The sequence below is a fragment of the Balaenoptera acutorostrata genome, chromosome 13 (assembly GCF_949987535.1).
Source record: "Balaenoptera acutorostrata chromosome 13, mBalAcu1.1, whole genome shotgun sequence".
NCBI classification, from domain to species: Eukaryota; Metazoa; Chordata; class Mammalia; order Artiodactyla; family Balaenopteridae; genus Balaenoptera; species Balaenoptera acutorostrata.
In genome coordinates, this window is record NC_080076.1 from 51,364,255 (window position 1) to 51,387,706 (window position 23,452).

General features: G+C 36.9%; 1 protein-coding gene across 7 annotated transcripts in view; it reads left to right on the forward strand.

The window, feature by feature from the left end:
• ZNF521 (zinc finger protein 521) overlaps nt 1-23,452 on the forward strand; it is a 283,477-nt gene that overhangs the window by 144,732 nt on the left and 115,293 nt on the right. For 6 of the 7 annotated variants that reach the window (XM_057527195.1, XM_057527191.1, XM_057527192.1 and 3 more), the window contains one exon: nt 6,008-6,092. In XM_057527195.1, coding sequence (XP_057383178.1) covers nt 6,008-6,092 — 85 coding nt within the window. The remainder of the gene's footprint in view (nt 1-6,007; nt 6,093-23,452) is intronic. The other variant, XM_057527193.1, reaches the window with a different exon arrangement.

Genomic DNA, 23,452 nt, shown 5'->3' on the forward strand with positions numbered 1-23,452 from the left:
AGAAGAAATTAATTATATGGAGCAGTCTGACAAAGACTTTGAAATAAGTATGCTTAGAAGCTTAGAAAGATAAATGAAAGTATGATTTTCACTAAAAAGAGTGACAAATTTTGGAGCAAATCCAAGTAGAAATTTTTTTTAAAAGAGCACTTGTATTTAAAATTAGAAACGTTAGAAATGACGAATAGTCATTGAAATAAAAGCTTTAGTAGATAGGATAAACTCTAGACTGAACATCAGTGAAGAGAGAACCAATGGTTTGTAAAAGTACAGAGAAAATCACCTAGACCAGAACATAGAGGACAAGCCGATTTTTAAAACATGAATGAAAAAATGGTTAAGATACACGGAGGATAGATTGGGAGGCTCCAGTCTGTGTCTAACAGGAGCTCCAGTGGCAGTGAATGGAAAGTGTGTGAGAGATACCTAAAAACTGAAGAAAAGGTCACTGAAAGATTTCAGGATTGGAGACATACCTGAACCCTCAGATTGAAATTGTTCCGTAAGTATTGAGCAGGACAAATAAACATAAATATACAGTTGAAAATATGACAATAAAACTTCAAGACACTGAGAGCAAAAGAAAATCTTGAAGCAACTGGGGGACTTTGGGGAACCAGTTCTGCCCGGTGGATCTTGGTCAAGGGTCTGGGACTGGGAGCCTACGGTGAAGGTGGCTAGAAACTGTTCCTTCAGTGTCATCAGCTAGTCTCATACCATCCCTGCATTGTCAAGGACCAAAGCAGTAAACAATTCTAAGGAGAGCCTTCTTTCAAAATGCACCTAAAATGCAATTGTAAATTTGCCTGCAAACGATCATAGTTTAAACTGTGTTAAAACCCAGTGGGTGGGACTTCTCTGGTGGTGCAGTGGTTGAGAGTCTGCCTGCCAGTGCAGGGGATGCGGGTTCGAGCCCTGGCCCGGGAAGATCCCACATGCCGCAGAGCAACTAAGCCCGTGCGCCACAACTCCTGAGCCTGCGCTCTAGAGCGCGCGAGCCACAACTACTGAAGCCCGCATGCCACAACTACTGAAGCCCGCGCATCTAGAGCCCATGCTCCGCAACAAGAGAAGCCACCGCAATGAGCAGCCTGCGCACCGCAATGAGGAGTGGCCCCCGCTCGCCGCAACTAGAGAAAGCCCGCGCAGAGCAACGAAGACCCAATGCAGCCAAAAAAAAAAAAAAAAAAAAAAAAACCCAGTGGGTGGGAGACAGGGTAGAATATTGGCCTTACTTATGGTATTCACAACCTTCATGACTTGGGACAAGTCATTTAATTAATCTGTAAATGAGGATAATCCTCTTTTATCTATTCTCACAGTTTTGTTGCAAGTGAGTCTCACCCATATGAGTTTTTATAGACTGTAAAGCATGATGCAATTGTAAGGAATTGTTATTACTTTACTACAGAAATGGATGTCAGCAATGATTCCTGCCCTCTTAGGGTTTATACATTAGATTCGTAAAAAACAAACGTCAGAAGAATCCCTCCAAACAATACAAAAATGTTTGCAAAGGTATATATAACAACTAAGCACAAATTATTTTTGGTGTACACCAAGTGTGGGAATGTAAAATGAACAGGGGGATGGGATTTAATGTTGACAAAACTACATATTATGAATTACCCTATTCATTTATTCCCACTTGTTTGTTACTACGAAAATGTTCAAGCATGCACCTAGATTTAATAATTGTTAACATTTAGCCGTATTTGCTTTATCTGTGTATGACTATATATGTTCTTCTTTTCTGGATCTTTTGAAAGTAAATTACAAACATCATGCCATTTCACATCTAAATATTCGGTATGCATCTCCTAACAGAAAGGACATTTACTCACATAATCATAATACCATTATCACATCTGAGAAAGTTAACAGTAGTAATCCCTCAATATTGTCTAATAATCAGCTGATATTCAGAGTTCCCCAATTTCCTCAAAAACCTTTTTATAGCTGTTTTCTCCCCAGTTCAGAAACCACACATTATATTTACCTCACATTACATTAAATAGTTGTCTTTTTTCTCTCTTTCATTTGAGAACAATCTCTCCAGTTATTTTCCCCCTTAAACATTAACTTTTTGAAGATAACAGGCCAAGAATATTCTTGATTTGTTTTGAAGATTATTCTGGATTTGTGTAATGTTTTTTCCTCAAAGAAACACTTGTTCCTCTATCTCTGCATTTCCCAAAAATTAGAATGCTTCATCTAAAGGCTTAATTAGACTCAGGTATACATTTTAGATAAGAATACTTTATTATGATGTATTATACTTCATACTGCATCACACTGAGAGACACATAATGTCCATTATTAGTAATGGTAAGCTAAATAGTCTGGTTACAGTGATTGCCACCAGATAAGTCTCTGGAAAGGTACATCTTTCTCTTTGCTGTTATCAAAGGATGAAAATTGTGTCTCTGAGACTAACCTTTTTCCTAATAGTTTTAGCATCCATTAATGATTATCCTGGACCATTTTATTGGCATTGCAAAATGGTGAATTTCTAATTTTGTCATCCCTTACTGTCAGCCTTCGGTAAAAAAGAGCTTTCCCTCATCAAAAAGGCATGAACTACACTACCTTCTGAAAAACCATGATACTTCTGTGCCTTTAATTACCAATTTTCAGGACAAGAGGTTCATGTAATAGTCACTTTGATGGTGGCAACTGAAATTTTTTTCCTTTTCTGTTTTTGAGGATTACTATGGACTCATTGATTTTCTTTTTTTACACTCAGTGTTTTGTTTTAAAAAAAAATCAAAGTAATTACAACTACAAAGTATATATATATTTTTAATTCGATGAGGCTAAATGTGAAGCCTAAGTCCTAATGGAATATAGATTGAATGGGGAGGGAGGTTAATCAGAATAATGTGGTTTTTTAAAGTATACATTATTAGAGATCCTAATCATTTTTTTTTTAATTTATGAGGTGATCTTTTCTGAAAGTCTCTGAGTACCTTAACCAGAGTATCACTGAAAACAAGAGTGTCAAAAAGGCACATTTAAATTGTTCTCAAAATCAATCAAAAATAATGAGGTGCTGGGAAAAAGTTGTATCCTTGATAATTACATCTATCAGTATCAGAAAACAAAAGAGAACAATCAGGAAATGACAACCCCACTCCCAAGTAGCACATTAAAAAAGGCTAATGAAAAAAAGTCTCTTTTAAAAATTGTACTAAATTAGCATTTCAAGTAAATTGACAACTTAAGCGTTGATAAAGGCCAATCTGGGGCCCAAACAATGGAAGTTCTGTTTCTACTTTTATCTGCTTTTAAAAGAAATGATCTCAGTTGACTTTTTTTTTGTTGTTGTCTTCTATATAGATGGAAGCAGCTGTTCTAAGGGAGGTGACAGTCCTGTACTCTGCACAGGTCAGGGCACCCCTGGAGTATTATGCTTAATTTGGGGTTCTGTTGGTTAAAAGATTGACTTGGAAGAAAGTAACGGGGATAGTGAAAGTTGCTCAAAGCATTTCTTACACCATAACTCTATTTTCAGTCTGAAAAGGGGTTCATGTCACTGTCATTTTAGACAAGAAGTTCAGCCTGTTCTTTATAGCTGCAGAGCCTAGCATTAAGACCAATGGGTGAAAAGTCGATTTGGGCCTAGAATGAGGAAGAATTCCTTCATAACCTCAGCTGTACAGAGCTGGAATGGCCTTACCTCCAAGGGAATGAGCCCCGCAAGGCCAACACTTTCAGAGGTTATAACCACTTTACTTAAAGATGGTGTATGGGGGAGAAGCGGGCAGGCAGGGGTCTTTCAAATATTTTGCGAAGAGTCTATAATTACAATAAGGAATGTTTTAAAGGTCATTTAAAAAAATTTTTTTTTAAATTGAGGGTAAAAATGAATTTTATACCATGGTTTTAAAAAGAAAACTACAGCACATCCCAACTGGTGTATCACTGCTTTGTATTTGGTAAATGTGAGCTGTACAGTGAGATGAAGTTTAAGCTGCAGCATTTTAAGACCATGGTATATTGTTTTTGATCACATTAAATTCTTGCTCCATCTAGCCCCAAATTTAGGAGCTTGTAGATCAGAATATGACTTTGTTAATAAGAATAGAAAGTAACATTTTGGACGTTGTCTTAAGAGTAGCATTAGTATTTGAATTATCAGTAGTGACAAAAGCATTTTCTTTCAATGATAAAAGAAAACTTATAAACATAGATCTTCAAATGTGTCAGTTCATTTTGAAGGCAATAGTAAGTGCTGGTATTTTATTATTTTGGCTTGTCAAGTGATTTTATTCTTTATTATTAGACCAGGAAAAAAAAAAAGCCCTAGTATATTCTGCCAACATATTCATCAGTCATCATTTTTGGAGACAGTTTTCGACATATTGTATGTTTTACTCTGCTAACAAGAGAAAAGACTAGCCATTAAGTTTATGTTTCTTTGTTTTTCAGCAAGGTCACATATCAGGAATAATGCTGGAAGTATGCTAATAAACAATATATAATGTAGGTCATCTGGGAGTAAGAAATATTTTCTAACTAGTTCTAAAGGGAAATATTGTTAAAAAAGGGATAGATGTTATTTACGCAACACATGTTGCTCTATATGTTACCATCAAAAGCATCTTGTAAACAGCTCAGTGCAGTAAATCTTCCTTGGTGATTGTCAGGGTTTTTCAAGTCCGTGTTAGATTTAGACCTAGCACACTCAATTCACAACATGCCTAATGTACAAAGCCTGTTAGATTATATAGAAACCTTCCACTGGAAATAACATCTGCACTGCTGTGTTTTTCAAGGAATACCATCCTCTGTTACAGAAGCAAATACTATGTTAAGTGACAATAATTAAGAAAACTTTACATTAACAGCATTTACACTTTTGTGCTTAACTTTGATTTTGTTGAGTTCTTTAAAATTAATTGCAGTTGACAGACTGATATTTTCTATTGCTACTGTTTGTAAAACAATTTTATATGACTGCTGATGAAGTGATAATTCTATAAGAATGCCTTAACAAACTGTCATTGATGTGATTTTACAAATGTCATTTTCTCACTTTTGGGAGCGTTTCAAATGGATTATTTCATAAGGCTTTATTTTGTTTTCCAAGGTGGTTTTTAATTGTAAATATCAAGTTTCATCATAAAGGCATTTATGTAACTGTGTTCTGGAAAACTTAAGCAGTACTTTACTTATTGAGTTCATCTAATATGTACTGAGCTGTATAGGGGACACAATAATAAAGATGTGAAATCATAAAAGCTGCCTTTATCAGAGAGCCTCGCATTTAGAATCAAGAGAGCTTATTTCTCTTCCCAGCTGTGTGGCCCTGTGACATCAGGCACATTTTTCTACTTCTCTGGACCTCAGTTTCTTTACTTATGATACAAGAATTATAATAAATCCTGTTCTAGCCACAAGACTTTTGTGTAAAATGATAAAATGGTGTTAGAATGTTCAATATGACATGATTTCTTTATAGAAGATATGTATTTAAATGCTAGTACTTAGCAATTTCTGAAACATCATCTAAATTTCATACTTCACCTAAAAATTATCGTCTCTAAATCTCTTAGCTACATTTTGTGAATCTTAACTTATTGGCTATTTTACTTACAAATATCTAGAAACAACACCACAGTTACGTTGGTCAGAATGAAAGTGTGCCTGATCTTCAAAGACATCGGTTTCTGAAACTCAGCCGTGTGTTACGGATATTTTTTTAATACCAACTTCTGTTTTTGAGTTTAGATATATTTAAACATATATTATGCCATAATTATGTGCCCTCGTTTCTTCCAACTGTTTGCAACTAAAAGCATAGTGTTAGGATCAAGCCATAAGGTCATAGTAAGGACATAGAATTTTGCCCAAGTGGCCTCACAGAAGCTTGGTTAACAACATATATGAGACCAAGGTCTCAAGAAAATGCTGTGAGTAGGTAGGGTTGGGTTTTTTAAAAATTTAAATTAAAATTTAAAAAATGCATGTGTCTAAGTAATTCTGTTTATACTTGTTTTCTCAGAAGAAGACCTATCAGTGCATCAAGTGTCAGATGGTTTTCTACAATGAATGGGATATTCAGGTGCATGTTGCAAATCACATGATTGGTGAGTGACACTCTAAACATTGTTACCCATAGATTTTTCTCCTCCTTGTGTACATCAATGCCTATATAATTAAGCAGAGTTAAAGATGAATTAATTGTTCAACCATCAATGATTTACCTAAGCATGATTGATTTTTTTATTACTATTATTAGGCCTGATAAGACATTAGCACATTTTATTTTCTGCAAGGGCTAGTTTAGACTTCTGGAGAGGATTATATATCTACTGCCAGTCAAAACACAGGTGATTAACAAATTAAACTTCTAATCATTTTTGCATTATTGAAAACTAACAGGAATGGTTAATGAACTGGATGTTAGCTTTCCATAGAGTTTTAGACAGGTTTTAATTTCAGAAGTTATTATGGTAATGGCAGTGCTGTGTGTTGCTTAAGCATCTGTATCAAAATGTAGAATGGTGAGTTTTTGTGATAGGGAAACATAAATAATTTAAATTGCCGTAAAATAATTTTATATGTATGGTTTCAACAGCCTGGAAATAATCATTATCATAAAGATCACATTAAGAATTCAGTCATCATTTTTTATTCCCCACCAAATTTTACACAGATCTTTGTAAAAGCGGTTTGGGTAAAGATCTCTGAAGTCACTCTAAGCCACTGTTTTCAGGGATTTTGCATTTATCACATGGGCTAGAACTAAAAGGATAATTTTTTCACTTACTCATATTGTCCCATTATCCCTTAATTCCTCTGGGGTTACCTCCTATGTTTTTAATTTGATAAGCACTTAGTAATAACACTAAGAATTTTACCAGCCAATTAAACTTTATCAAGCAGATCTTTTTCTACTAGTAAAATGGCAATTGCTATTACTTTATACTATTTTTGTCATTCATTTGTGTTTTTACACTATGAGAGTTTTTTATTTCATACTCCTTTCATGGTGTTTTATAATACTGTAAATAATTGTGATATAATATTTTAAAAGTCTGATCAACCTCATGGTCTCCTACTATCAAACTCTAAGAAAGGAAAGAAAATTCAACATTTTAGACTCTGAACTCATTTTCAGGGGTAAACAAGTTTTATCATACACTAATCAGCTGCATTCTGAGAACGTACAGTGGAAGGGTTGCTCCAACTATAGTTACCGATCCTTAAAACCAGCTATAACAAAACTTGTAATGCTCTTGTAGATATTAATGAAAATGAAGTCAAAAGAATGTTGGAAACTTTATTAATAGGTTTTCAATAGGATTTGCTTTATAGTTTTCAAATGATGGTCTTTAGGAAGATTATGGTTTATAAAAGACTAACTGCTTAATTATGCAAAATGGAACATATACCTAAGAGCTAAAATATTGGTCTAAAATATTGGTCACTTTATCTCTATATTTTCGAGATTTAAGTACTAATATTATTAGTGATTTTCTTATACATTAAATGGCCTATTCTTAAATGTGTCAGAATAACACTGACAGTTTTACTGAGTGTTTAGAAGGTAATGACAATGTGTAAGAGAGATTGAAATGTTTCTTCTATTTTCCTTTCTATTTTGGATTCCAAAAAAAATACTCTATATAAACTTTCAAAATGGACTTGGTGTGGGGGGCGTCATGGGTTAGAAAAAATGAATTCTTCTTTCCAAATAATGAGTGTTAATATTTTCCATCTCTTTATTTCTTGAGTAGAGTTTACTGGTGAGAGTCATTCATGGTTCTGCATTATGCTACAGTTTTACATGGGCTTTAGTGAGAATATTTCTTGGAAGTTTGCAACCTGTGGAAAAGTTAGTGAATCGTTGTGCTTCTGATTAGTTTTAGTCTGTGTAAACATGTTTCTGGTTCTGGATTTATTATTTATCCCAGGGCCCAGATGAACAAATGGAATATATTTTCAACACAGTATTAATGTTCTTTTGCACACGTAGAATCTGAATGGAATGTTGAGCGTGAGAGGAATTTTTGATTTTGGTATCATTTGTCCAAAACGTTCATTGGTTTGTCCTGGTCCTTTTTTTAAATTGCTTTATACCTTTCCCTTAGTATTTCTCTCAATATTCCTTGCATCATTAGTGCTTTCCCAAAGCTTTCCCCCCTCTACCTTATGGTGGATTAATATGACACTCGTCTCCTCTTGGGATCTGAGCGTTTAACAATTCACCTTCCATCAGAGAAGCAAATTCTATTCCTTTTCACAGAGGGCCTAGTTAGTTAATATTCATGCTATTTTTTAATAATAAAATATGTAATTCTCTTGCACTTGAGGCCCAAACAAATGAATAGTATCCATTTAATTGTTACATCTGTTGACCGTGCATCCAAGTCCCTACACTTCCTCGCATTGTTAATATCTAGAGAGAGAGAATGTGTAAGGGGAGGATGTCACAAAAGCTAAGATATCCCTTTTTAAAATCCCAGTGTGATGCTTAGTTTTTCAAATGAGGCAGGCAGCATGATTTTGTTGGCTAAAATACCTCCGTTGAGGGTAGGTATTTTTAGGTTGTGTATCTGTGTATGTTTTTTGTCTAATCAAAAAATAATCTCAACCAGACATTTAGCAGGGAAGAGAGATTAGAGGCTATCTGAAAAGCCTCTTACTCTTTTTGTTAAGAGGGTCTATAGTGTTTTCACAGATTTTGTTTTCCATTTCAGTCAGTCTGGGGAAAGATTATGTCACCTGATGGAAAACAAGGTCTGCAGATGACTCAGTGAGGTGTAACTTTAAATTCCTTCTTTGACCAAGTCATTTGCATTTGCTTCTACGTAGCCCACATGTTTTAATGCAATTTCAATGTCAGGGAACCTCCACGCTTCTTTCTGGATATGCTAGTCTCAGGCTTTTGGCCAGGGACATTTGTGAAAGGAAAACCATCAGTGTTTCTACCAGGTATACACTGGAGATGTTCTGCATAAGTGCCATTTTGCAGCTAGGTGTGAACACATGGTTTGAGTTGCAGGAATAATTACTCAATAAAAATGCATTCGGGATTTGACTTATGTCTATTAAGGAAGAAAAGAAAACCTCAGTCTCGATTGCATTTTGACACAGTTTCAGTAAGAAATCAGACCAGTGGCTATTTAGAGGTTTCTCTTCTCTTCTTCTTTACACACACACACACACACACACACACACACACACAAAGAGCTATGAAACATTTTAACAGCTTTCCTGGGGAAAAGATTTCCCTCTTTTAAAGTCTGCACAGATGAGAAATTTTTTCTTGTCTTCCTTTGTTCCTTTCACATAGTTTACATTGGCTTTTGACCTGAAAATACAGAAAGAAGCCATTGTGCACTGTGTCCTTTAATTCATTATTCACTTGTCTCTTCTTATCAGCACAGTAAATATTTATTGTTTTTTTTCCTCTTTGAGATTTCTGTTACTATTATTATCGTTGTTGTTATTATTATTATTTGGTATGGATTAGCACAGATCGTGATGAGACAAGAGAATGTAAATGTGTTTAACCCAGGAAAGGGATTGCCTCATATAAAATTATGAGGCTCAACAGCAGTAGAGCAAATTTGTAAGTGCTCTGAATAAAGGGTTGTTAGGCATGCGACAATACAAAGAGATGACATTGCCAAGAACTATTTATGAGAAGCTTAATTTTTTCACTCTGATAATTCTTGACCAATAGTTACCAGCCTCTAATTATCTATTTTAGTTAGAAAGAAATTTCGATCACTACGGAGGTTGGCATTGCAACTAGCGCATAAATCCCCAAAGAGACCAATGTGTTCCAAACAGCCACAGACAACTGTCTCATGAAACAGAGGGAGCAAATTGCGAGCGGCTGGTGGTAGACAACCGGCAGTAAGCTCACCATCGAAGGCCAGTCAGCTTGACAAAGAAATGATCAAAGGGGAGAAATACCATTATCCTTGGAATTGATGGCTACAGTCATGGCCTTTGGAGGACAAGTGGTCATTATATAGCTATGGCTATTTCCAGCCCTTGCTTTCATAGTTCTCATATGGAGAATATGAAGGGAATGAATATAAACCATTTACCTAAGAATTGTTGTTAAAAATTGACTTAGAGATGATTACTTAATAAATTTTTTTTTCCTGTTTTTCATCTGATCAGAAAGACGAGTGATGTAATAGCAAAATTGTATCTAAGGTGGCAGAGTACACTCTTTTGCGAAAAAATAGGAAAATCCACAAATAATCATTAACAAACATGTCCCAGATCAAGGGCAATGCTTAGAGTATTTGGATGAAGCAAACGTATTTATCTTTTAGAAAAGCAAAGCTAGAATTTGGGACTGTGAATGACAACTAATACAAAAACACAGATGCATAGATATTAACTATTTTTATTCAAATCTCTAATACTCAGTGTTTTATGGATAGTTACAGTTTTTAAAAGATCGTGAAATGATTCAAGCTTTCCACAGTGCACGTGGGAAGATATCTACCCTATGTATTACGTTACACGTGCTATGAAGGACTGATATCAAGACAAAAGGAATGCATAGGCCAGTTTTGTACAGTGTGGTGGAATTTTAGTCTGTGCTTGTGGCAGGTGACATCCGCACGTTCTGCAATTTGTTTGGTGCCCAGGGTCACAAATGACATTCTTTTCTTTCCATTTCTTTAGTGGATGGTGCGCTACGTACTAATCTTCATTATAGTTCTGTGACATTCAGCATCACCTCTGAAACATTTCAGCTTGAGTGCTCTTGCTTTAGAATAGACTAAAACCAATATTTTGAGGCCTATAATGGTTTTGGATTTTATGTGTCTGAAGGGGAAATATCCAAAGATATGGATCTCTGCATAGGAAGATAAAGAGCCATGTTGCCCTTTACACTCTCAGCTTTCATTGGCTGCTTTTTAAAAAAAATGAATAGAATGAATCTACAATAGTGCATATATGTGTGGGTGTATAGATATGTGTCTACCTGCACTGTCCTAAGAAGCTCCAAGTCCTTAGGTTCTCTGGAGTTTACATGAATTCTAAATGAGAAGACTATTGAATTTTTTTTTTTTAAGTCATCTTCAGTTGATTGCTTACAAAACTCGGGGAAGTAAGAAACAAGCATTTGGTGTTAAATATGTTGAAATACTGGCTTGTTTCATCCAGAGCTGAATTAAAAAAGATGAAATCTGGGCAGTTTAATGGTAACAGAAAGCTACCCTCATGTGGGCAATGCTGGCTTATTTGAAAAGCCCATAAAGGGTTTCTACATGGACCATACAAAAGGGATACTTTCTCTTTAATAGCCATCTGTACAGGAGAGATGAGAAGTGGGCCAGGTCATCTCTCCTCAGCTGTCATGATATTAACGTAGGTAATGGAGCTCGCTCCGTGTTCTGCTGGGTGTTGTTTTTTATAGATGTTCATCGATTTACACAGATAATTCTATTTATTTCTTAGAGTTGGTCCAAGTGAACCAGGCAGAATAACAAACACCAAAGCATCTCAAATGACTTTATCTTTGTTTGCCACGTAACTTTTGTCTAAAAAATGGTGTCACACCTACTGTGCAGATGGCTGCGTGATTTGTAAAGCAGCCAAAACATTTAAACAAATGTGTGATGTGGGGATAGATTAAATAAAGGATAAAATGGAGTGTGGGCCACAAATTCTAATAATCAGATGATTTTAAGTTGTATGAAGTGTGGAGTGATGGTCACAGTGACAGCACGGAAGCTTGCCAGTGACAGCAAGGTGCCTCACAGCTCTCAGGATGACGCCTGTGGCCTGGTAGGCCTCAGTTTGAGAACCGCACATTTGCTGTACAGCTGGCAGCTCTGTGTGGGGACATCAGATAAAACGTATGTAAAATGAAGTGTTATTGCTTCGTATGAAATTGTTCAGAGAGGGAATTTGCAGACAGTAACTGAAAACAGAATTCATGGTACCAGTGAAGCAGACTGTAAATATGAAGAGGGTTTAATTATCTGCACAATTTAACAAAAATTCAAGACGTATTCAGAAAGGACATACGCAGGCATAAATAGAACATAGCTACACCGTTTACCAAGTGCAAAGTGGTGACACAGGAAATTATCAAGCTCCGCTACCATCAGCCTTTCTAAAAACAAAGACAATTTAATATGAAAGCAAAAAGATCTTTTCAAAGAAAAAAAAATCTGTTTGGAATAAGATACAGTTTTCAAGAGCTCATCTTGATTATTTGGATTCTTATTTCGGAAGCAACTTTTCAAGGAAATCTTTGAGCCTCTCTATTATTTCAGTGTTAAGCTTTTAAAAGACAAATCAGGATGTTTATCCTTGTTTTGTGTTTTAGCCTGCACCTAGCAGCTTTGATTTACAAGAGTAAAAATACTGGCAGCTAGTGGAGTTTCTAATTTACAAGCCCCTAAGAAAGCCTCTTAGACATTTCTCCTGATGTTAATTTTCTGTGAGCCTGGGGGTTTTCACTGAGGCCACCGACAGGTGGAAGATAGAGTGTCTTGTTACTTTTTAGAACACATCGTCCTAAAAGAGACCTCAGAAGAACGTTGTTCCCAAGAAGAATTACGGGATGCCAGCCTTCCTTCCTAAGCTCCATACAGAGACGCTGGGCAGAGTCTATGCCAGATAGAAGGTTCCATGTGACTGTCTGAGAGACGTTGGTAGGGCTTCTGGCTCCGGTTTTGTCCTCTCCTTTGACTTGCAGTAGAATATGCCACGGGCATATCCGTTTCCACTCACCGTTTGATATGTTGTTTATCAAGTGTGGGTGTCTGTTTCTGCATGAAGTTTGCAAAACATTTCTGAATGGAGAGCGGGGAAAGTCATCAGCAAAAGATAAAAAGATCGATCCCCGCACCCACACAGGCCCACATACGCATAGGCATCGTGACCTATTTCCCCAGGATCGGCTCAGACACATAAAAAGAAAAGGTCTCTGATGACCTATTTCCATAGGTTATTTCCTACTTGGGGGGCCAATCATAGCAGTAAACAAAGGAAAGGGAGCCAACATGGAGAGTAGGCGTTGAACTTCAGCTGCTCGTATTGTTGCATTTGGTGAGCTGATAGGGCTTCCTAGGTCACCTTTAGAATTATGCCTATGACAGCAGTAGCTACCTGCCAAGATTGCAAGGTATCTCACAGCTCTCAGGATGGCGCCTGTGGCCCGGTAGGCCTCAGTTGGAGGGGTACGCATTTGCTGTACAGCTGGCAGCTCTGTATGGGGCAGCCGTGTGGGCTGTTAGGGAGCTGGAAAGGAGACAAGCATGAAATTTCTTCTAACCCCAACTCTGTTTTTCTGTACTGTTGGCTGCTTCTCAGTTCCTTGACAAAAAAACCAATCAGGCACCCTTTAATCCGCCTGTGATTACCACTGGTATAAAAAGAGAAGCATAATGAGGAAAAATGCCTCGTTTTGTTGCCTTCAAAAGCCAACAAATTGGAGTTAACTTGACAGGAAGTGGCTTAATAATTAGATTATTTATTTATTCCTGACACATATCCCCCTGTTACTGGTCTCAGGAGACCCTGTAGATGGTACGATTTTCAAGCTGCCATTACTTCGCTGTCTTCTGTGAACAAAGAAGCTACTGTCTATCAGTCAATTAAATGCACTCTTTAAGCAGAGGCTTCGAAGTCCTCAATGGAGAGAGCCCTGGGACGCTGTGGCTGATGATTCCTTTCTCTGTACTGTACATCACACTCTCAACTACGGTCCCCACAGAGATGGAATAAAGTCAGGCATTAAAATATCACTTGTTGATCTGTTTGCTAATGAAGAGCCATTGAAATGTTTGTGTATTTCTATGGCAAAATTGTTGATAAAAGGGCTGACTTGCCTGTGTATCTTAGTTCATCTGCCGTGAGTGCTTATTTAAGAATTATTAAAATTAAATTCAACAAAGAACAGAATTTTTTTCACAACCCTGAGATAACAGGAGTTTTCTTAACTATTTTCATCAAATTAAGCGACTGAAGGCAGGAAAAACAGAGATGGCATCATTTCAGTCCCTTGCTTCCGTTGCATTCATCCAAACACCTTGTTTTCTCTGACTTAAAAATGTAAGTCATTTTAAAAAAAAACATTTATTGGAGTATAGTTGATTTACAATGTTGTGTTAGTTTCAGGTGTACAGCAAAGTGAATTAGCTATACATATACATATATCCCCTCTTTTTTTTGATTCTTTTCCCATATAGGCCATTACAGAGTATTGAGTAGAGTTCCCTATGCTATACAGTAGGTTCTTATTAGTTATCTATTTTATATATAGTAGTTTGTGTATGAAAATGTAAGTTTTTTTCAGAGAATCTGGGGGGCACACCTTTTAAGTTGGAAAAGGTATTAGAATTTCTTTGTGAGAATACTGTACTTGGAAATTTTTTAAAAGATGAATAGCATTTTGGTAGCAATTTCTCTAACTCACTGAAATAGGTACAGAAGTTTTTCTAGGGAGCTTAGTGGGGGCTTTTACAACCAAACTAGGAGAATATCTGTGACACATCAGACACAATCTCACAGCCCCGTGGATTTTAGAGAAATATGCCTTTCCTTTTCTCTATGTTCCTCTTTCTGTTTTCTTTTCCTTTTTTTCCCATTTTCTTTTCTCAGCATTACTTTATTTCCATCTAAGTGGTGGTCACTTTTCAACCACCACTTAGTCAGGGTTTTTATCCCTCAATATATTCACCACCTTCTTACTACTTCCTGTTTACTATGTACAAAGCATGCCTTTGCTGGATCTCTCTGGCTCCCATTAACTGGTTTTTATTTTAAGAGTACATCTGTTGTTAGGTTGGAGGGCTACAGTCTGCTTAGGCTGAAAGACTCAGATAATATTATGACAGCTCTCTGGTGAAATATTTAGCTGTGGCTCTGCCATTTAAAGGAAAAAATTTGGAATTTAAACCAAGGCCGCTGAACATTGAAAAGTAGCCCCTCTTCTTTGCATCAGGCTTCGTAACTGTAATCAAGGCTTTAACTATAGTTTTCATGATTACCTGACAACAGGCTATAAAGAATTAATTCAGGCCCACCATCAAATGGCCATGTTCTTTATTTCTATCCTGTTATTCCAAGTCATTCTGTTAGAAAAAGCTTAGATACTCGGAGGTGTTCTATAATAGAAAATGAATTCGAAACCCTTTCATTAATTGGTGATTAATATATTTCAGGATTAGTTTAAGCAGGGCCCTACGTCCTGCCCAGTCAAGTATGTTCTGGTTAATATCCAATTATCTGCACCTTCATAGTTATTATGTCTTAATATTTCGGATATGATAACCAGAAACTTGAGAGTCATGTTAATGAGGAGCATAGAACAAGAATTAACCAATGACATACTCAATGATCCTTGGTGAGGAAAGAAGCTCTTTTTTCGCCTTAACACATTGCTTCAGCATCTTCTGGGCACTGACTGAAAAGTAAGGCTTTGAACTACAGCCAGGCCAGAGTGGGAGAAGCGAATCGTGTTCTCCTTTTGCACAATAGTAACCTGAATGTGCCGTATTAAAGTTCACCTAAGAACGTGGTTTAAGTTCATTTTATGAAGAATCAGGATAGGAAACAGAGTGCCAGTTTCTATTTCCCAAACAGGAAACATCATATCCTTTATCTTTTCCTTCTAACAAAGCTAGAAGTTGTTACCTCTTCAAAGGATGTTTTAATTCAGATGAATTTGGAATGCCTTTAATAGTTCACTAAGGAAACACCTTTCCCTGCTACCTTTTACCCTCTTTCCACCCCCTGCCCATGTATCACGATGCTGTACACATGTTACATCTCTGTTAAATTTTTTTATAGGTAATTTCACTTCCGCACAGTCTGACTTGGCTCCTCGAGCAGTGCCTTCTAAAGGGTGTCGTGTGCTGCATCAAACCACATAGCTTTCAAGAGTGCACGATGTACGTTGCCCCTTTATATGCTGTATTGTAATGAAGCCACGTCAGTAAATTGCAGTGAAGGGTGATTGTTGCACGGGGATGACTACTACACCTCGGGGTCCATTTGCAACAGATTATTCTTTTTATTGTTGTTATTACTTCCCATCTCCTTTACTCTCTTGCCACTGAACTTGCTCTTGGCCACCGGTGCAGGTGCAACCACAGAGGGCATCTTAAGGAACATTGCAGGCAGCATTTTTTCTCTTAGGCACATACCAATCACCATTCAGTTCCAAACCCAGACACCCTGGGTGGCTTGGTGGGCCTTTATTGATCCTCCTTTACTCTGTGGACTTGGTTTGTAATGTTCCTCATCTTCATCTTCTCAGAAGAACAAATCTACTGTGAATAAAAGTGACCCATTTCTTTTCACACGTTTCGTCTAGATGTAATAAATTTGTCGTCAGGATGATCAACTCATTTGTCCCTTCCCCCAAAGAGATTTAATAATTTATAAAGGGGGCTTAAATAGGATCGCTGTTTAAGGAAAAGATTTGTATTTTCCATATCTTCTTAGGTTTCTTTAAAACATAGAATAAAGTTATTATGAGCATTGTACATAGTAGTAATGTCTCTACAAAATAGCCTGTTTCCTGCCCCCAACCGACTGCTGTCACTCAGTAACTAATAAAAAAAATAGTGTGGATTTAAGTCAAGGATCCTGTGTTCTTATTAAACAGAGTTATGAGCAAGGTTTTAGCCTGGGTATAATTATATGCGAATTTTAATCCCTTTGTTGTCATAATTTTAGTACCTGTGTCCATTTGTTTTTCCAAATGGTTAGGTCAACTGTTGTTCTGTTTTTCTTTTTCTAAGGCTGGGCTACTGTGCAGCATTCAAACTAAAATGTAGAATTAGAGCTGACACACCTTCAGTTGAACTATCAAGTCTTTTAAAACTGCTTGGCTGGTGACGCCAGGCCCACGCTGTTCAAGTGTACACACTTCCGATTGTGGGCCAAGGAGCATTGATTTTTAGCTGTCATTTCTAGTGCACATACTGTAGAATTGAAATTTAAACCTTAATCCACTCAGTAATGCAATTAATTTTTAATGTGCAGTAATACTAATTGAAATAGCCTGAATTTAGTAAGTCACCACAAGACATTTTCCAAAGCAGGAGTCTCCACTGAGAACAGGGGAGGACAGATAATCATTGTTACAGTGTTTACAGGATAAACGCTCACTCTGCAGGCGTCCAGTGAAAAGGGGGTGTTCTTTAAATTAGACTATAGTGTATCTCTTTGTGAATAGAAATATCTTTTCAGAGAGAATTCCTACTTTCTACCCACTGCAACAGGCTACAAAATTTCTGATTAACTTTAAAAAAAAAAAAAAAGCATAGTTTTAGTTAAAAATATCTTAACAGACTAAAGCAAAATTGTATTAACCCGTTCTTCTAAAAAATGCAATTATGAATAGTTGCAAATGAAATTACCTGCCAACAATGTCATGGTCAAAAGCAACGTCATAATGGGTAATCTCGTTATATGATGTGTATTTGAGATACTATTTCCAGATTCGATGAATACATGTACTTTATCAGCTGTCTGTAAATCTGTTGCCTTGTTTTGGTGTATTTATATTCCTGTGAACCAAGAATACCCCCTACTTTCTTTTATTTCAAACAGTGTTCCTTTGCATGCTCTTTCAAAATAGCCTTTTAAATGTTTTGTGAGGTTTTTTTTCCCCTAGGCCAGAGCAAAGCAAATTTTGCACAGTAAAACCGAGTAGGTTTCCAATCATTTCTACACTAAAAACGTTCTCTAACCACATTTATCTGCTAGTAAATGAGGACTTTTTAAAATGCATCAGTTCTGCTGATGAATGGGCTTGCAGAGTGTTCAAAATGAGCAGAAGCATTAAGTTTTAGAAAAAAGGTGAGCACTGTATATCATGTTTTCATGGCTCTCACATTATAGTATTTAATAAGCTGATGGTGCTGTTAAATATTTAGCAAAGGTTCCCTCATAACCCCGCCTTCTATTCAAATGGGATTTGAAGACATTTTTGCAGCACATAAGTAAAAATGATGTTACAGAACTTGAGGCAGTTATAGCATGGCATATTATCTAAATGAAGTGTGGGTAACACGGTACAAATGAGTTCAGCAGATTCACACCTAAAACAATACCTAAATCAATTCCCATTCCTTGGATTAAGGGTTCGAACTGGCTTTCATTTTGTCACTGTTAAGTCAAAGTGCTGTTGGGATTATTTACATAGAATCTTAAAATGATATTATAGCATGCTTTTTAAAAAGGAGGCTCTTATGTTGTAATGATTTTGAGCCATCCTAGTGTCAGTTGAGCTTTAAAATACACATTTTTTTCTTTTTCATTAAATAGAGAGGGAGGAAGAAAAAGAGATGAGGAAAAGTCAATTTATAGTTTATTCCGAGCATATTATGAAATCCAATTGGGGTATAGTAAGTGAAGTCTATACAGCATCCGTTTGGGGTATGCTAGGCAAACACCGAATCTTAGACAGATACTGCTGATATAATGCATAATGAATCACCTTTATCATTTTCTTCTTATACTATTTGATGGTTATTATTCAAATAACAATAATTGTTCTTTTAATCTGGAGTGAAAATTGGTTTCCAGGATCCTTAGCGAACTATTGCCAGTAAATAATGCTGCTGACATCATGACTGTTATCATGTTGGTGGCTTAGAATTCACATGTAAACCTTCAGTGCTTAAGCGTATGATGAGTTTTGAAAGTATAAAGATAAAGGCTGTATGTAGTTTGTCTTGTATGTGATGCATTTGGTTCTTCTAGGAGCCTGTTTGCTCAATTCTAATTTTCATCCTGTTTTATATGCAGCCAGTGACCACAGTATTCATTCAAACTGCAGAGAGACACATCTCATCTGTAAAGCATGGCTTACTGATCTTATGTGCTATTTGTATTCTCATAAGAAGAGACATAGGATTCATGTGATTGGGGGGAAACACATTTCTTTTTCGAATTAATATATGTCACAGGTATGTTCATATCAAGAATTTCATAATGAAGAATGGATAAAGGAGATAGCTTTAGGTATACATGAAGCAGAAGGGTAGGAAAGGGATGCGGGATTCATATAGAGGTGTGTTTAATATTCAATGCTTGATGTATGTTGACCCCAGGTTACAAGAGTAGAAAATCCCATTTTCCAGCTTGTTTCAAATGTAGTAAAAATGCTGCTTCAGTTGCTTTATGCTACTCACATTGGGAAAGGTGCTTATACTGTGATAATTATCATCAAGGAATATTAATGCGTTCAGCATTTGTAACCCAAAAACTCATTATAGCTTAAGCTGTGCATCATCTGTGAAGAGAGAACTTTGCCAGAATTCGCTCTTCACAGGGGTTGCCTCCTGCTTGCTAGAGTGGCCAGAGTACTGCAAGAGGTCACTTAGGCTATTTTTGAAAGCTGAGGTTTTGCAATTTTTGAATCACTACCTTCTGCCTAAAGAGCTTTATTGTTCTTGCCACAAAATGTCCTCCTTCTAAATGAATGCAGAGTGGAGTGCAAATAATAATAATAATAATAAAATAAGAGATAACTGTGTCTTGTTATGTAGAATCCAAGAGGCACATAGATTCCATACCAAGATAATTGAAGTATTGGTGTCTTTCCTTCTGTCATTGAGCAAAGGGATTCATTTACAGCGGTTTCCTTAATGCAGGTGCCCTTGGGTTGCAGATAGAAATGCCCCCACTGGGGCTTCACTTCACAGCCCTCTGGCTGGAAATTGTGTAAATAAGACTGCGGGGTCACCCTTCCTTTTTCGGCAGCAGTGTCCTTAATTAGTCTGTGACAGTCTTTCACATGAGCCTGCCCTGTTCCTGGTATCGTTTCTCACACGTCCAAGATATCTGTGATGCATACATAGGTGTTTTTGTATGTGCGTTTAAAATTATTCTAGGAGGTGCATATACTCACGTGAGGGAAGGAGCATCTCTGGGTGTGCCCAGAATCCTGTAACTTAATCTGATCAAAAGATCTGGCTAGGTAGCTCCCTTGTAAATTATAAGTGGTTGGTTTCAGAAGAACATTGTGCCCTCACCTGAGGTGGGCAGCTTGTTGAAAAGGGAGCTGTGTGCCTGGGATATTTTTATGTGATTAAATCCCATTATTTTTCTCCCACTGATCCATTGCTTGTCATTTCCCACAAGCAACATTGCTCCCTGCTGCATGTTATGGTTTGTGTTGGGCCAGGCAGAGAACACTAATACTCAGTTCTATCAGACTGTCTAGCTTTGCAGGACTGCTGTGTTTCTGAGGTCAAATTGTGAACCTGGCCTTGCTCCTGGGAGGACTAGAAAAATATGTTTCATAACTTCCCGTAGACCTATGCGGAGAGTAAGAAGGAAAACCGTGAAGCCCATAGGCTCAGTTTAGATGAGCTGTGAGGTTGGAATTCATCAAGCAGGAAAGCTCACTGTTGTTTAGGAAGCTTCCTGACCGTGAGGGGTCATGGCCATGGGTGCCCGGTCAGTCATAGCTGAGGGCATTGAGGGACAGAGTAATCATTCAAATAGCCCAGCAGGCACAGACACAGAAGTTGATAATCTGGAATCAACTTGCTGGAATAACAACTTACTTCCCTTTTAAAGTTACTTCCATGCAGGGTTATTGATAGAATGAGTACCTGAATTCAGTTATGATATTGTATCCTTGTTCCACTGGAGGCAATTTGTTTTTTTGTTTCTGTTTGTTTGATTTTTGAATGGGACAGAATCTTTGTTTTATACACTGGAGCACTAATGCCACAAAATGAATGAATGTCCTGAACCAGAGACCTATTCTCAGTAGAGTTGGGCAGGGATACTGACAGTCTAGCTGAGAGATGCAGTGGTGGCAGATCTTCTGTGAGGATGTAAACTTAATAATCTTTATGAATTTTGAGCAACTCATAACTCTACTTCCTCACCCAAAGAAGCATTATGAAAAGATTGCTTCTAAATCCTCAGACATTCTCTGCACTTGTGATAGATGCCATCCTCTTTACCTCGAGGCATTGGAAATGAATGTGGTGGGGTTTTTTTGTTGTTTTTTGCAAGAGTTAAAAATGGATACTCTAAAAGGAGCAAATTGCATTTTCATGTTTAAGTTCATTATTTGCACTTGATGTGGTAAGATCCAAATGTGAAGAATTGCTTTTGACATTATTTCTGTGTCTGCTGCATCCTAGGATCCTCGCATTATTATGCTGAAGTGCACCATCGCATGGAATAAATGTGATGTTGGAAACCTGGCAATATCATAAGATCGCATTCTATGTCCAGGCTGTTTCGGTTAGTTGTAACTTCTTCAGTTATTGAAACAGCTTAACTTAACTTAGTAATGACACAGTCAATAAAATTGTGTGCAAGTATATGTGTCTTTTATGAAAAAATTATAATCTTCCAAGTTGTATCGGTTTGTTTAGAGGCAAAAAAACTTTGCTCTCTTAATGAAAAGGTAATTTTAACTTTCTTTAAAGGCCTGTTTTACCTAATCTGTGTCTTGAACTATCACGTGTTATGTTATGAACTAAAAGTACATTCATTTCAAAGGTCTTAAATTATATGGCTGATACCTGAATTCAAATTCAAATTTTCTGTCAGTAACTATAGTTTTCTAATTTTTTAATGGCCTTTCTTTAAAATAAATTTTTATAGTTTTCTTTGTGTATTTAAGTGTGTGTGTGTGTGTGTGTGTGTACGTACACATGCACACATATCTGTATGTAGAACTGCTGCCAACCCTTTACACCAAAGACCTACTGGTGCACCGCTCCCTGTCTTGTGTTTAACCTGTTTCCAAAAGCTCAGAGAGATGGTATAAAAGTGAAATGAAAACCATGGAGCTTATATTGGAGTCTGTTGTTTGAAAGAGAGATATTGGAAAAGGATGTTTTTTGGCTTGGCTCCCTTTTTAGATGTAAATGCTGCTTCATTAGGACTTGGAAGAGTTTCCTGTGGTTAAATTTAATCAAATGGCTCGAAATAACAAACTTGTATGCTCAAAATTCCAGGACAGTTCTGTACATGAAACATGATTTTCCTAAATTTAAAACACACACACACATACATACGCACACACACACACATACACATCACTACCAACACCAACAACTGGTTTGTGAAATGCTGTATGGTACTATCTCAAACCAAATTCCTATTCTCTGTCAGTAGTGGATTGATAAATGATCACGTATAGAAGTGTAAATCATAAGAAATACATTTCAAAGGGTCTGGGGCTTGTTTTTGGTAAGGACCAAAAATTAAGCAAACATGTTGCGTGTTAAGTGCACTCAGTATTGCCCTCAAATAGATTTCGATCATTTATTCTTCAGGCTGTGACATGAGGTTGCATCATTCTTCCCATTATACAGATGAGGAAATCAAGGCTTAAGCATCTGACCCCAACATACAGGGCCAGCTGGTGTGCATAGTATAAGGAGACAAACACAGTTTCTTGATGCCTCTATATCACTTTCAAGAGACGCAATAGTAATCTCTCCCCGTATTCACAAGTTGTCCGATTTGGGAGCATCGGTTGAGGTGTTTTTAGTGATTCCTTTGCGATCATTGCATCAAAGCCTGATGCTGATGCCATTTTCTAGGCAACAAGTTTAACTGGTTTCGACAAAATTTATACTTCCATTAAAAGCGGTAACTTAGGACAGCCTGGTTATTCTTTTTTTACTTCCTTAAGCCAAACTACTTTGAAAGAGCTAAGTATATTTCTGCTTCAGAATTCTTTGGAAATTGTGGGAAATAGGTAATGAAATGACAAAAGCGGGTAAGTTCAGTGTAAAGAGACACGAGTATAGGACATACTAACCTATGAAAGTGCAGCGTAGGAATGCTCATGGTTCTGCAAAATAGCAAGTGGTTATGTTCATATCTCTTTGAAAGTTGAGTCTGTAGATTTAAATAATGGTAGCTTCACTCTGAATGATGCTTGGAATCCAGAATAGTGTATGAAAACACACGTGTGTTGCAGACACATCCTAATCGCACAAGTTGTCTAATCTTTATCAGAAATGGGAAGTTGCCTGGAAAACCCCAACATTTCTACAAGCCTCTTTCTATAGGTGTCTATACATGAGTCCACTTTAAGAAGATTGTACAGGGCGTCGTGTAGTCACTGCACATTCATGTAAACATGCAAAAGGCGTCGACATAACTATATGCAGCTTGACAATACAATTTATGATGTTTATCACAATTGCTTTTTCAAATAGGCTTTTGAACCAATGACATAATTTATTAGCTGCCAAAATGTGTTATTAGGTAGAGAAAGAGTAATGAAGAAGGACGCTCTTTATGTTCATACTTCTGTACATTTCGTATATGCTGCTGTGTGGGGCAAAGGGAATCAAAACATGCTCTAAATTTCAGTCATAAAACAAGAGCAAAATTGTGCAGGTTTCCTCCCCAAATCCAGGAGGAACAATGGCCAGTAAAATGAAAGTGCCATCTGGGTCTAGATGTGAGGTTATTGCCAACTCTTCATTGGTGCTGGTAGAAAGCTTAAAAT